The 14,989-nt window shown below is 45.0% G+C and overlaps 1 protein-coding gene across 1 annotated transcript in view; it reads right to left on the reverse strand.

Annotated features, from left to right (window-relative positions):
- ACOX2 (acyl-CoA oxidase 2) overlaps positions 1-6,790 on the reverse strand; it is a 208,448-nt gene extending 201,658 nt beyond the window's left edge. Inside the window, exon 1 of the mRNA XM_078661505.1 lies at positions 6,240-6,790. Coding sequence (XP_078517631.1) covers positions 6,240-6,399 — 160 coding nt within the window. The 5' untranslated portion in view covers positions 6,400-6,790. The remainder of the gene's footprint in view (positions 1-6,239) is intronic.
- Between the last annotated feature and the right edge of the window lie 8,199 nt (positions 6,791-14,989).

The following is a 14,989-nucleotide window of genomic DNA, read 5'->3' on the forward strand; positions in this document are numbered from 1 at the left end:
GGGATGAGGAATTATTTTTTTTTATTTTCATAAATTGATCGAGAGAGTAGTACAGCAATTCGAAATGATTTTGGACTGCATTATAGTGATTCGAATTTTGTGAATATACTTAAATACAGATTTTCACGTAGAATTATTTTAATTACTTATTTATGTCCATCGAGTGGTAATCGTGAAGTGACAAGCTCCAAACTCTCGCGATCAGCCATAAGAAATGCTATGATTTTCAGTTATGGCGATTAGGATGAGCAGTTAAAGCCTCAGATGGTGTATATGGCTTGTCACAGGCCACTCTAGACAGATAGGACAATGAAGTCATATCACTTACTGGAGTGCTTAATTTAAGCCGGTTGTTGCAGCTCCCAAAATAATGTGCTGCATGGATAAATACTTATAAGGTCCCAAAGGCGAGACTGATCGCACTGCAAATGCTTATTTCTGCAAGTCATGACCAAGCACAAAGTAGCCTATTTTAATTGTGTTGTTTTACTTTGATTGTAAAGGTGTTGCTCATAAAATAAAATAAGTAATGGTAAAACACGGTCTCACATGTTATGGAACTCCCCCCCCTTCCCTTCGGACAATCAACCTGGAACTTCATTTTTGCAAACTCCTGAAAACATGGCTGTTTGACTGCTTCTTTCACTAATGCCTTGCTCAGCTAAATGCATACTTAGTAAAATTTGGGCTCGCTGGGCAACATATCGTGGGATCGAGCTCCCCCCTTTACCATCTACGGACCCCTAACAGAAATCACTATATAGGTACACTTCTCTGGACCTATTTATTCCACATTATGTCTAGTCTGTCATTCTATGAACGTATCCTTGGTATGATTACTTGAGTCTGGAACAATCTGCATGTTGTTTACGTTGTGTACCCTGCATGTTCGCAGGTATTGTCAGAATTTTAAATTGTCGGTATTCCTGCCATATCTACTTTCTTTCTGGTACTTGTAGGCCTACGGCACAAACTTTACTGGAATAACCAAATAAAATGTGTTATCCCCATGAAAACAAGACATGCCAGCGAAACATAACCTGATCCCTTATGTATGGAAAAGTGAATATATCTGAGCGCAACTATTATGCCCCCACGAGTCTGTAGGTGAACCAACATGTTTCCCAATCTCTACACAAGTAAGCTAGTCGTATGTCATTTTTGACAGGCGATCAAAGGACTTATAACTCTCAGAGCCTGTCTCCTTGTTCTTCTTTCACCCCTTTCTTTCCTGCCTTTTCTGTCACCCTTTCTCTTGTTTTCTGTAAATTACATCATGTGGGGTTAGCTAAGTAAATGTGTCAAAGTGCCTCAGGACACTGTTGCACAAACTACGATTGGCTAACCTTGTAACAGAAATGCTAATGTTTTTGCATAAAAATATATAAAACACTTTGAAATGTAAAAAAAAATGCATACTTAGTGCTGCAACGCCTACGTGCAGCCATGCTCTACAAGTGCTTCTAAGATAAGATAAGACAAGCCTGCTTCGAGTAGCAGTTGAGATGGTCAGTTACCCCTCTCTACTCTCTTTCCTTCACCACCACTGCATTAACTGTACACCCACCATAACTAGAGCCACCTGTTATGTATTCAAATGTTAAAGTACAAGCTGTCCGAACATAAATGCAAGTTTGCACGTTTATTTTACTTACAGTAAATACTATCCATGCAAATATTATTAAGTGCTGTGTTAAAAGCAGTACGAACTCAGCTGACTTCATTTCACAAACATCTCCTTTGCTGCCTGTTGGCTCCCACTGTGGATCACTAGAGTTCCTATCAAGATGGTCTTCTGGTTATTACCCAAGATGCGTATAGACCACGAAGTGACAAATGGCCCGATACCTATGGATTGAAGTTTCTGGGTGGAAGTGTTTAGGTTGCCCTCATGTCCATATCCGTCATTGTAGCTCTCCGTCTATGCTATAGCACTTGACAATAGGGATATTTCACTGGACAGCTGAACGCTCTTTGTCCTGCATCACACCGGGTCAAGCTGTATACACTAATACTGCATTCTTCCTTTACTGTTCCGTTAAGACGACCACAGTCATTGTCCCACTGCAGCTTTAGCTGGTGAAGTTTTTGTGCTAGCCTAACTCGGTGTTCATAGATGTATAGACTAATATAGCAGAACATTATTAACGGGTCAAAACGGTTGCTTTTTTCTCTGCCTCCTGCACCACTCAGATGGTTTTAATTAATCTTTCACTTTTCTCTGTTCATCTCCCATCAAGTACTGCTCTGGGTGACAACCCTACTTTTAGTTATTGTGTCTATGTTGCTTTAAGAAGCGAAGGTTCTTCGCCCCTCCCCTTCAATGTGCATTTTAATATACAAAGCCTTTCTTTCATCCAATCTCCACTCTTTGCACAAAACAAATTTGACCTAAAAATAGCTTAGACCTAAACGCTTAGGCATTGCTTTTTTTTGCTTTGTATATTTTTCTGGGAATTTGGATCCTTGTTACAGGACGATACCTGTTAAATTAAAGTCTCTATGATGCCTCCTTTAAAATGTTAGACACGCTTACTCAACAGCTGTGGGACACAACCTATGACTGACCAGTCACCAGGCGCCACAGTGATGCCTGACCTCTGCCAAACTTAAAGAGGTTGACTTCACCCGACATAAGTCAGGTGAAAACATGGCCATGGACCTTGCTTCAGTTTGGCAAGTGCAAAAAGAGCCAATTATCAACTACCAATTATTATGAATATCTTTATTAGCATTATGGTATACGTGTAGGTCTGTGTTGACCTGCAGAACAGAATTAGACTCTTTGAGATCGCAATACCATTTTTATCAATTTGTTCAATGCCAAGACTCAAATGTGGATATGAATGCTGAATCTGTAGAAAGACTCTGCTGTTGGGGATCAATACTTTCCAATAATATCTTACGATCTATCTGCCAGCTTGTTTTGATGTTCTGCTGCTGTTCAGGTGTAAACTCTATGCCAATAGATTCACTTAGAGGTTTTTAACTTACAGGTCAAGCATTGCAACAAACCCATCATCTGGGTAAAATAGTATTGACTGAGAGGTAGGCAATTTAGGATTTGGGGAGCAAGAGATATACCTCAGATCAGAAGGGTTCCAGCTGTGCCAAAACTGTGGTTCTCCAGCCCATTTAAAACTGGGGGAACTGCTGATTGCAATGTGGGAACCTCTGACGGCAGTCATCCCTTGAAGACAGTCCATCTGCCACAAGGCCACTGCCTAAGCTGGATTGGAAGACCCATCATATTTAAAGAGTCCTCTTGATATAGATTTTCCCCACCAATGCCCACTATGTGAGTTCTAGTGAACTCTGGAAGGGACATTCACCAATGACACCTTTGCACTAGGGCAAAATACCCTGTGTCTTACTGCTATTGACTTTTTAATTCTCAAAAACTATCCAAAACCGCACTCCACTTTCAAGGTTTGTTACTGAGAATCACATATTATGCCAAGTGGACGCCATTCACGTGACTGACCACCTAGCATTACACTCCTGAAGAACATGCTTTTCCCATGTTGGTGGCATCACTTTAATGAGATCAACTCCCACAATGCAGAAGCTTAATTTTGATTTGGAGGGTGATCTGCCACAAGGTACGTGGCTCCAGGGCCTATGACTCCAAAGCAGCCTACACAGACCGCTTGCCGTGGGCTAAATGATCTCCTAGAAGATTAACTGGAACGGAAAAAGTCAGTGTGCAAACTGAAATATCAACAATACACTAGGGTCCATATTAACAAGAACAATCGTAAATTACAACCTGTGTGGTGTACACTCACATACTGTTGTAATTTGAAACTACTTAGCTTAGCCTGTAAAGTGGACCTTGAGTTCAAAAAGAGGATTTACAAACTCAACGATCAATTCATGGAGTATGATCTTATATGAGGTCCCTTCTTAGTGAGATATCACATGAATCTCCAATGTGAGATACATGTGATTCAATTTGAAACAAAGCCTCGATTAATCACGAACAGAAGTGCTAGAAATGGTGGGTTTCCATATAGGCTTTGTAACACTCCTCCAAACACAATTTTCCTTTATCCACATCATATTTATTTAATGCATTTTTATAAAGCGCAGACTTTACCCGAAGGTGTCAGAGCACTGTACAAGAGAACCAGTTACGTTACATGAGAGAACTGTTACAAAAATGGAACAAACAAAAATAGCAGTCCATAGAATCAAAACGACACAGGCAAAAGAAACACAATATCAAACACAGCAAGCACAGAATGTACAAACAAAAATATAAATATATGTGACAAATTTACAATGACTAAACTTCCTGGCGAAAAATAGCAGGCCATTGAATCAAAACAACGCAGGCAAAAGGAACACAATATCAAACACAGCAAGCACAGAATGTACAAACTAAAATATAAATATATATGACAAATTTACAATGACTAAAGAACTTCCTGGCGGGGTCTGAGAAGGACGGAATTAGTTCTGAAAGTGTCTTTGGAATAGAAGAGATTTGAGGTCCGCTTTGAAGATCTGGATGGAGGTGATGGCACGGAGCAAAGGAGGAAGCGAGTTCCAGATTCTCACCGCATTACCTGAGATGACTTGGGCAGGGTTTTAAGTGGGCCGGGTCTCACCGGGTCTGAGCACCGGCAGTTTTTTAAAGGAGGCCACGAAACGGGTCTCTATCGGACTCTGTTTTGTGCCCTGGCAAAGGCAGTCCATTTTTTTCCGGACTGCAGTGACAGCAAGCACATCATGTGCGCGTACTGACACTGCTCACTTCTCAGTAGTGGAGAAGTCAGGGCATGACGTCATGCCAGGGGAGCATTGTAGGAGAAGAAAAATCCTTTAAAGAGAGACATTTTCTCTCTAGATTTCCCTTCTCTTTTTGAAACTCAGGAGCAGCAACATTGTCCTAGTGGCACCAGTGGAAGCTTTTTCAATATTCTATACAAGCCAATCTTGCTGCTTATTTATCTTGAGCATCTAACAACCATTGACAATAGTACTAACTTGTTGTAGGTATGATGTTACTTGTATCATATTTATTATTTATTTATTTAGCGATTTATAGAGCGCCTGGTGACCTAAGCACAGATTTTTAGCTGGTGTTTTTAAACCACGCCCATATTTACGTTGGTCACGCCCCTTTGAGAGCCCCCCCTAGTTTTTTAATCCTACTTAAAGCCCTGGACTTGGGCCAAGAATTGAGTTTTCATGAGTAAATGCTGAACGGAAAAGATGAGCTTTGTGCATTCTCTGTTATAATGTGGCACTCTCTGCCTGTCAGTCTTAGACTGGATGACAACCTGTCTAGCTTTAGAAAGCAACTGAAAACTCACTTGTTTATTTAAGTTTGATGGTCTCCGGCAGGGATGGCTAGGGCTAGGTAGCCAGTTTCGGGTAGCCATGCGCTTAATAAATGTTGCTAATAATAATAATAATCATCCACTCACTCTCCACTGAGTGATTCAAGTGCTATTCAAGGGAACGATCTATTACCACCCTGATCTTTGCCGTTTTACACGTCCCCAGGAATTTTATTGACTCTTTCTGATTAATTTACATTCTTATAGATGCTGATTTTGTGCATGATATCAATATAAAGTACAAAATGAGATTTAAAAAATCGTGAAAATGATCAACATGTCCATGCGTTATTTGAAAATAAAGACAGTCAAAAGGGGTTTAGGACTTGCAAAAGTTACGTAAAGGGGTTACAGTACTGTTTTATAAATAAAGGCTTCGGGAATTGTGGCTTCAAAACTTGGGCTGCCTCCGCAAGCAATTTGTTTGGTTCATTTTACTACAACACGTGTGGAATGGATATTTAAAACCAATACAAAGTAAGTGCCGACGTGGCTGACCCCCTGTTCACACGTTTTATTCGATTTTACACCTTTCAATCAACCCCTCCAGCCATCTGAATAAGACGTTGTGGGTTCCATTATATTATTCCAGGCCATCTCACACTTTAAAGGGATTCTCCCTCCTTGCTAGACCACATTTTGTATATTTTATGATTTGTGTTCTGTCACTCTTTGGAAGGAAAAGCATTTCTTCCCAAATATGTCAATGTGAGATAAAAAAATGTTGTCTATGCTGCTTCAACTTTTTCCTGGTATTTATATTAATTTGTTACAAAGAACAACGAGATACATTAAACCCCAAACTCTGTACTGTTTAAGGTTGGCAATGTGTCACTTTTCCCAGATGAACGTGACTTGGAGAGTGAAAGCTGACAGGTGTTCAGAACTCACCTACTGTCCTCCGCAACCGGGTGTTCTCAGCTCCACCGTCCAGAATATTGGTAAATCTCTCCAAGGAGAAAGGGGGTGCTTCCCGCTCCTTGGCAAGATCCGGATTCACGTCTTTAGAGATCGCATTCTTGAAGCCCCTCTCTACCTGCCACCAGGCCATGGCAACGACCGACTACTGCGGGCTCAGTACTGGACCACAAGAGGCAGGTGACCCCCTCCCCGCTGGACTGACCCTTGCAACCCTCAACAGTCAGTGGGGCTCCCCAAAAACTTTGTTGCACCTCGCAGATGAAAGACTGCAGCAGTGGCTCACGATCAGACCATTGGCACATTTAAATCGTGGGCAGGATCGAGTGATCTAACTACATTATGCAAGGGAAAACTGTCAGTAGATGACTCCTCCCTGCAGGGCAGAGAGCACTCTGAGCAAAGGTATCGCGTTTCAGTCATACGGTATCTCTCGACGTCAATCATTTGCACATTTTAAACACTTGTGGACTTTACAGAATGAGCCTCTAGTAACCTCTTTTTAGTTTGCAAGTACGGGCTATGCTTGCAGACACACCTACAGAAGAGAGAAAAGGACAGACACGCTAACGTACTCGTTGGAGGGGTTAAATTGTCGGCCATCTTGGGTGTGTGTTTTTACTGAAACGATTTAGTAACAGTGCTAACATAATGGAACATTTCTGCTTGATACTCACTGTTGTTAAATGAACGCTTTCTAAAGCTGGTGACATAAAGGGTAGCAATTTAATTTGATAAATTCAGCGGTACAGATCATGACTTCAGAGGCTCAAGTGAAAAAAACTACAGATGCCATATTAGAGCCTAAAAGATTTACATGGAATGTTAACGTTTTAATTAAAATCTCAGACATTTACCGGCGATCATTTATTTTAATTTTTTACTTTTGTGTTGTGCAACACTTCCCATTATTATTTTGACAATTTTACATTATTACACATAAGCAAAAACTTCACAGAACGAAATTGTGTTGAGCTAGAATAGAAACTTCTATAGCAATCTTGAGCAAACATTTTCAGATCTATTAAAGACATTGAAGCGAGGCTTATGCATTCTCCTTGCGTTATTACAACAAAGCTATATAACGTTTTATCAACACAGTAAACGTTAAACTGAAAGACCTACAATAGCCATGTTTTTTTGGGGGGAAACAGTTTGAGTCCCTATACAACAGTAGCCTATGTAATAAACACCCCTATCTCTTGCGGGACTACCTCTCTTGCTGCAATATAATTTAAAATTTGCTAACATTCGTGCCAAGAATTTTCAATTCTATTAAGGACAGGAGGCGAGGATTATGCTTGTCTCAATTTCTTTACTGAAACACAGCAGCCAATAAAAACACAGTAAAGAAACGAAAAACTACATTACCCATAAACCCTGGGTAACCATAGAGTACATAAACAGTATATAAAGAGTCATAGAGGTCACCACTTCCTCTTTCATTGTCCAGAACCCAAAAGGAATAACAACGACAAGTCCAGCAATCCATTAAGGACGTCCCAAGGAGAAGTCATCATCTGGATGAAGGTGCGAAGGAACTTCCCATAGCCACAGGAACAACAGTAGTCCAATGAAGAGAAGAAACTCGCAACACACCTCATTTAAGGTCGGAGCCTGGAGGAAAGAAAAGACAGAGCCGTAAAGGCCATTCCAAAGGAAGATGTACAAATTTTAAAACAGGGCGGGAAAAAATTCTGAGAAATGCAATATAATGATACAGCAATAATGCAGAATAAATACAATATAAATTGTAAATAAGGGTGGGATAATCCTCGCCTCCTGTCGTTAATAGAATTAAAAATTCTTGGCACGAATGTTAGCAAATTTTAAATTCTATGTTAGGACGGAGGCTCCGATTATGCTTGTTTGAAGCTTATCCACCACAACAGAAGCAACATCAACAATAGGTTTGAAATAAAACGTTTTGAATACAGACTCCGAAGACCAATCAGCGGCCTTCATGATATCCTGGAGGCCGACCCCCAATGAAAAAACCTTTGAAGCCATGGCTCCCCGAGTAGAGTGGGCACCAAAGACGGAGACGTCAATACCCGCATCCAACATGAGCCAGCGCACCCAACGTGCCAGGGTAGCGGGAGAGACCGGCTTAAAAGGCTTTTGCAAAGCTATAAGCAGTTGACCCTGCAAATCCTGTCGAAAAGGTGCAGTACTCACCTCGTAATCCTTAATGCATTGAACCACACACAGTTTCGGATTGTGCGGAAATGAAGGATAAGACACAGAAGACGTGTTACATTTACTACGGCGAGAAATGGCAAAGGAAACACCTTCCGGAGAAAAAGTGCGTCCGGCAAGATCCAAAGCACGAACATCTGACACGCGTTTGCAGGATAACAGGCATAGCAACATAGTGAGCTTAGCTGATAGTTGCTTACGAGAAAGCAAGGAATTAGCTGGCCAGGAACTCAAGAAACGTAAAACCACGGAGACATCCCATAAGGCGACATACTTAGGGCAAGGAGGTTTTACCATCCGAACGCCTCTGAGCAATTTGGATACCAAAGGATGCTCCCCAATAGGTTTACTATCCACAGGAACATGACCAGCAGAAATAGCAGAACGGAAGTTATTTATCGTTCTGTAAGCCAAGCCTGAAGAAGCAAGAGAAGCTAGAAAATTCAGAACTAACATGACATCTGCAGAAGAGGGATCCACTGACCATTGAGTACACCAATCACACCACCATTTCCAAGCTGACGCATAACGTTTGTGGGTATTGGGGGCCCAAGCTTCGCCGATAAATCGGGCAGCGTCTGAAGAAAGGCCTGAGATTTGCCAGCGTCCCCCGAAATTCGCCACGCTACAAGATGGAGATGACCCGAAAGAATGAGGGGGTGAGGCTCCAGAAGAGGGTCCAGCAACAGGTTCCACCTGTTGGGGAGAAGGAGCGGCGGAGAGCAACTCATCTCCAGAAGCACTGGAAACCACGCCTGAGCCCTCCAAAGAGGAGTGATGAGAATGATCTCCGAGAGAAACCGCCTTGTGCGGGCTAGAACCCTGGGAATCATCATGAAGGGAGGAAATGCATAGCACAGGTGAGGCGGCAAAGTCTGGAGAAAGGCATCCGTGGCAAGAGCCTCCGGATCCGGACGCCAGCTGTAAAACAGGGGAAGTTGACTGTTCAGGCGAGAGGCAAAAAGATCCATGTGGCATGGTCCCCAAGTCCGGGACAATGACCGAAACACCCGAGGGGGAAGACGCCAGTCGCTGTAATCCCGTAGATGGCGAGAGTTCCAATCCGCAATACGATTGTCCCGACCAGGAAGGTATTCGGCAATAATCGTGATCAGGCGCTGGAGGCGCAGATGCCAGAAGTCCTTCGCAATTTCCGACAGGAGTTTGGACTTCGTGCCCCCGAGCTTGTTGACATACCTCACCGCTGAAATGTTGTCCATGCGGAGGAGGATGCAACAGTTTGTCGCCTGAGGGGAGAGACAACGAATCGCGAAAGAGCCCACAAGAAGCTCTAGACGGTTGATGTGGAGGGATAACTCCTCCTGGGACCAACGACCCCCGGTCGTCAGAGAACCGCACCGGGCTCCCCAACCCCAAAGACTCGCATCTGACCCTATAACCATGTCTGGAGTCTTTCCGAATAGGGCACGACCGTTCCAGGATTCCATGTGGTCCAGCCACCACAACATTTCCAAGCGAGCCTCCTCCGAAAGAGAGACAAGATCTGAGTAGCGAACGCCCCGCTGATGATGTTTGATCTTGAGGCGCTGAAGAGCGCGATAATGTAAGGGACCCGGAAAAATGGCTTGGATGGAAGAGGACAACAGACCCACGATCCGAGCCACTGATCGCAAAGAGACCACCTGCTTGGACAAGACCAAGCGCAATTCCCGTTTGATTGCTCTGATCTTCGGGCCGGGAAGAAGGAGCTGGCAGGCCACCGAATCGATGCGGAACCCGAGAAATTCCATCTGTTGCGAGGGTTGAAAATCTGACTTCAGAGGGTTGACAAGAAAACCCAGAGACTGTAATAGATCTATGGACCATCGTAAATGAAGTTGAAGAAGAAGAGGGCAGTGAGCCATCAAAAGAATGTCGTCTAGATAGACAATCAAACGGACTCCACGGGCCCGCAAAGATTCCATCACAGGGCGCATGAGCTTCGTAAAGCACCATGGAGCGGAAGAAAGACCGAAAGGGAGGACAGTGTACTCGAACCATTTGCCCAGCCACTGAAACTGAAGGAAGCGACGATGAGGAACATAGATCGGCACAGACAGATAGGCGTCTTTCAGGTCCAGACGGACCATCCAGTCCCCTTCTTGAAGAAGATCTCGAAGCAGATGTATTCCCTCCATCTTGAAATGACGGTAGAGAATGCCGCCATTGAAATCTTTGAGGTTGAGGACCAGACGTGAACCATCTCCTTTTTTCTCTACTAGAAAAATGTTGCTGACAAAGCCGTCGGGATGACAGGAAGATGGAACGATGGCCCCTTTCGCCAGAAGAGAGTCGACTTCTTCGGAGATGAAGTCCTGATCGAGTTGGGAAAAAACAAGGGGAAAAGGAAGGCGGTGTTGGAGAGGGCGTTCGTAAAACTCTAGTTTGAAACCTTGCACCGTCTCCAACACCCAGGCATCGCTGGAGATTAGCCGCCAATTGTGGAGAAAATTTTTTAGTCTGCCCCCCAAAACAACCTCGGAAGCTAGAATCAAGCTCACCTGAGTTGGAGGAATCTTGACGTCCTCCTTGGGCTCCTCCATAGCCGCCTTTGTTGAAGTTGCCTCTGCCCTTGCTGGAAATTTGCCAGATCCATAGGTGTCTTGGCCGCTTCCTCTGTGGGACTGACCGCCGCGTTGATTAGGCTGGTTACCTCCCCGGCCGGACGAACGTCCCCTTCGTCCGGCCCGTCCGAAAACCGGACGGAAGGCACGATGTAAATTGGCTTGCGCCTTGTCGAGGCCACTGAACGTTGCCACAAAGTTTGTCAATTCTTTCAAAAAGGGGGGACCAAAGAGAAAGCCTTGCGCCATTGAACCTGACTCGGAAGGGGCGAGATCCGTCAACTTAGGATCCAACTTCATCAGAATGGAACGGCGACGTTCGCAGGATAATTACAAAAAGGGGGTGGTGATGGACCGAGTATCTGATACTCTGTCCATCACCACCCCCTTTTGAATCGTTTTGGCCACCACAAGTGTGGAAGGGTATGCTCAGATGTGAGTCCCTTGCTCACTGCACCATCAGGATTCAAGCAAGCCGGGCCGAAGACGGCTGTAATGCCGGAAACCGGTCCCCGGAAGCTTGTTTCCTTTCCAGTAAAGAATTGGCTTGGTAGTTTGGTCTGCCCTTTTCCCATGATGCACTGGGCCAGGGTCAGACTAATTTGCATGTAGCCAGGTTCTGAACTGGGATGGTGCAGTGAGCTTAAAAACGGTGATGGATCAAGCCCTGATCTTTTGACTGGGTAGGAGTGTTCTGCTTAATTCAGATACTCTGTCCATCACCACCCCCTTTTGAATCGTTTTGGCCACCACAAGTGTGGAAGGGTATGCTCAGATGTGAGTCCCTTGCTCACTGCACCATCAGGATTCAAGCAAGCCGGGCCGAAGACGGCTGTAATGCCAGAAACCGGTCCCCGGAAGCTTGTTTCCTTTCCAGTAAAGAATTGGCTTGGTAGTTTGGTCTGCCCTGTTCCCATGATGCACTGGGCCAGGGTCAGACTAATTTGCATGTAGCCAGGTTCTGAACTGGGATGGTGCAGTGAGCTTAAAAACGGTGATGGATCAAGCCCTGATCTTTTGACTGGGTAGGAGTGTTCTGCTTAATTCAGATACTCTGTCCATCACCACCCCCTTTTGAATCGTTTTGGCCACCACAAGTGTGGAAGGGTATGCTCAGATGTGAGTCCCTTGCTCACTGCACCATCAGGATTCAAGCAAGCCGGGCCGAAGACGGCTGTAATGCCAGAAACCGGTCCCCGGAAGCTTGTTTCCTTTCCAGTAAAGAATTGGCTTGGTAGTTTGGTCTGCCCTGTTCCCATGATGCACTGGGCCAGGTTCAGACTAATTTGCATGTAGCCAGGTTCTGAACTGGGATGGTGCAGTGAGCTTAAAAACGGTGATGGATCAAGCCCTGATCGTTTGACTGGGTAGGAGTGTTCTGCCTAATTCAGATACTCTGTCCATCACCACCCCCTTTTGAATCGTTTTGGCCACCACAAGTGTGGAAGGGTATGCTCAGATGTGAGTCCCTTGCTCACTGCACCATCAGGATTCAAGCAAGCCGGGCCGAAGACGGCTGTAATGCCAGAAACCGGTCCCCGGAAGCTTGTTTCCTTTCCAGTAAAGAATTGGCTTGGTAGTTTGGTCTGCCCTGTTCCCATGATGCACTGGGCATGGGTCAGACTAATTTGCATGTAGCCAGGTTCTGAACTGGGATGGTGCAGTGAGCTTAAAAACGGTGATGGATCAAGCCCTGATCTTTTGACTGGGTAGGAGTGTTCTGCTTAATTCAGATACTCTGTCCATCACCACCCCCTTTTGAATCGTTTTGGCCACCACAAGTGTGGAAGGGTATGCTCAGATGTGAGTCCCTTGCTCACTGCACCATCAGGATTCAAGCAAGCCGGGCCGAAGATGGCTGTAATGCCAGAAACCGGTCCCCGGAAGCTTGTTTCCTTTCCAGTAAAGAATTGGCTTGGTAGTTTGGTCTGCCCTGTTCCCATGATGCACTGGGCCAGGGTCAGACTAATTTGCATGTAGCCAGGTTCTGAACTGGGATGGTGCAGTGAGCTTAAAAACGGTGATGGATCAAGCCCTGATCTTTTGACTGGGTAGGAGTGTTCTGCTTAATTCAGATACTCTGTCCATCACCACCCCCTTTTGAATCGTTTTGGCCACCACAAGTGTGGAAGGGTATGCTCAGATGTGAGTCCCTTGCTCACTGCACCATCAGGATTCAAGCAAGCCGGGCCGAAGATGGCTATAATGCCAGAAACCGGTCCCCGGAAGCTTGTTTCCTTTCCAGTAAAGAATTGGCTTGGTAGTTTGGTCTGCCCTGTTCCCATGATGCACTGGGCCAGGGTCAGACTAATATGCATGTAGCCAGGTTCTGAACTGGGATGGTGCAGTGAGCTTAAAAACGGTGATGGATCAAGCCCTGATCTTTTGACTGGGTAGGAGTGTTCTGCTTAATTCAGATACTCTGTCCATCACCACCCCCTTTTGAATCGTTCGCAGGATAAGGCACAATTCGCATTGCCTAGAATGCAGATGGCCCTCTGAGACCATCCTACTAATTTCTCAGGGTCAATCATAGAGTTGGAATTTTTTGCACAATATGCCAAATCTAAAATCTTAGTCAGGGGACCCAAAAGATCCAACAATTTGTCCTGGCAGGACCTCCATGATCTGTCCAGACCTTTTTTCAGATCCTTGGAATACTTGCGCATGTAGGTGACCATAGTAGGGTCAACTTCTGGAGTATCCGCCAACTTATCAGCAAGATCTGGACGGGGACACTCAGAGCGCAAGCGTGCGCGAACATCTTTTTCAAAAGGCCTACGAATGTGTGATTGAACATAGTCCGCCACTTCAGGAGAGGGAAGCCAGGCAGAAGAATTTGGGTGGATAATGTCATCTGGATCAAATGTCAACACCTGGGGAGCGGAAGAAGCATCTACAAAATGCTCTTTGCGAGCCTTCTTCTTAGGAGGTGGAACCGCTGCGTCGGAAGAAGTGTCAGTAGAGGAAGAATCATCTGGAATGGGAGAAACCTGTTGCGCCTTAACATAAGAGGATGATTTTTTAGAAGTTTTTGAAGAAGAGAGATTCTTGGCCAATTTAACAAAATCCGCCATATGAGGATTCTTAGGTAACTTTTTTGAGCGTCCCGACTTAGGTAGCCAGCCCTGATGAGTAGCATACTCTGATAAATGCCGTTTCAGAGGGGCGATAGCTTGGTACAAGGCCTTGTCCATATATTCAGCACCCTCAGAGCCAGCCGGCTCTTCCTCAGCGTAATAATAATCATCCTCGTCCTCATAATAGTCACCCATTATGACCTTTTTGTAAAGGAAATATATGCCCAAAGAGGAGAGAAAAAATATTGACGCCCAAAGGGCAATGCAGGGGGAGTGTATACCCCAAAGCAAGCCAAAAGTAGCAGGAAGAAACCTGTCAAATTGAGTAAAGTGTGGAGGGAGGGCTTGCTAAAACACTCTAGGCGAAGCCTTATTCAAAATTATTACAACCCCAGTCCTGAAATAAACTAGGGCGTCTGGGGTCTATCGGCTGGCAAATGGGCAAGGCTGACAGCCAAAATCACTTATCTCCACATGGAGTCTGCTCGAGCACTCGCAAAGTCCTGTCAGAAGCTGGCAAAACAATGGTTAATGCGCAGTTCCACCGCTGGCCGCCGAGGCAGAACAAGCAGTGAAACTGCGCATGCGCGAAGCGTGCCTGCCGACAATGGGAGACGCGCAAGCAGGATGCGCGTCTCTCAGCCCCGCTCCCGCTCCACTAAAGACTTTCACAGGTGCAAATAGCAACCTGCAACGGGGGGTGAAACACACGCCCCCGACAACCAAGCGGCGAAAGAACGCCGGTAAGCAGCAGGGCGAGCAAAGGAACCGGAGTGTTCCAAAGAGCATACCACAATAGCGCAGCAAATATATCGATAGAAACAAAGCGCTAGCAAGTATAACCAAACGTGCTCAAGTATAACAAAATTGAAAGCACAGT

Source organism: Lissotriton helveticus, chromosome 9 (genome assembly GCF_964261635.1).
Source record: "Lissotriton helveticus chromosome 9, aLisHel1.1, whole genome shotgun sequence".
In the NCBI taxonomy this organism is placed as follows: Eukaryota; Metazoa; Chordata; class Amphibia; order Caudata; family Salamandridae; genus Lissotriton; species Lissotriton helveticus.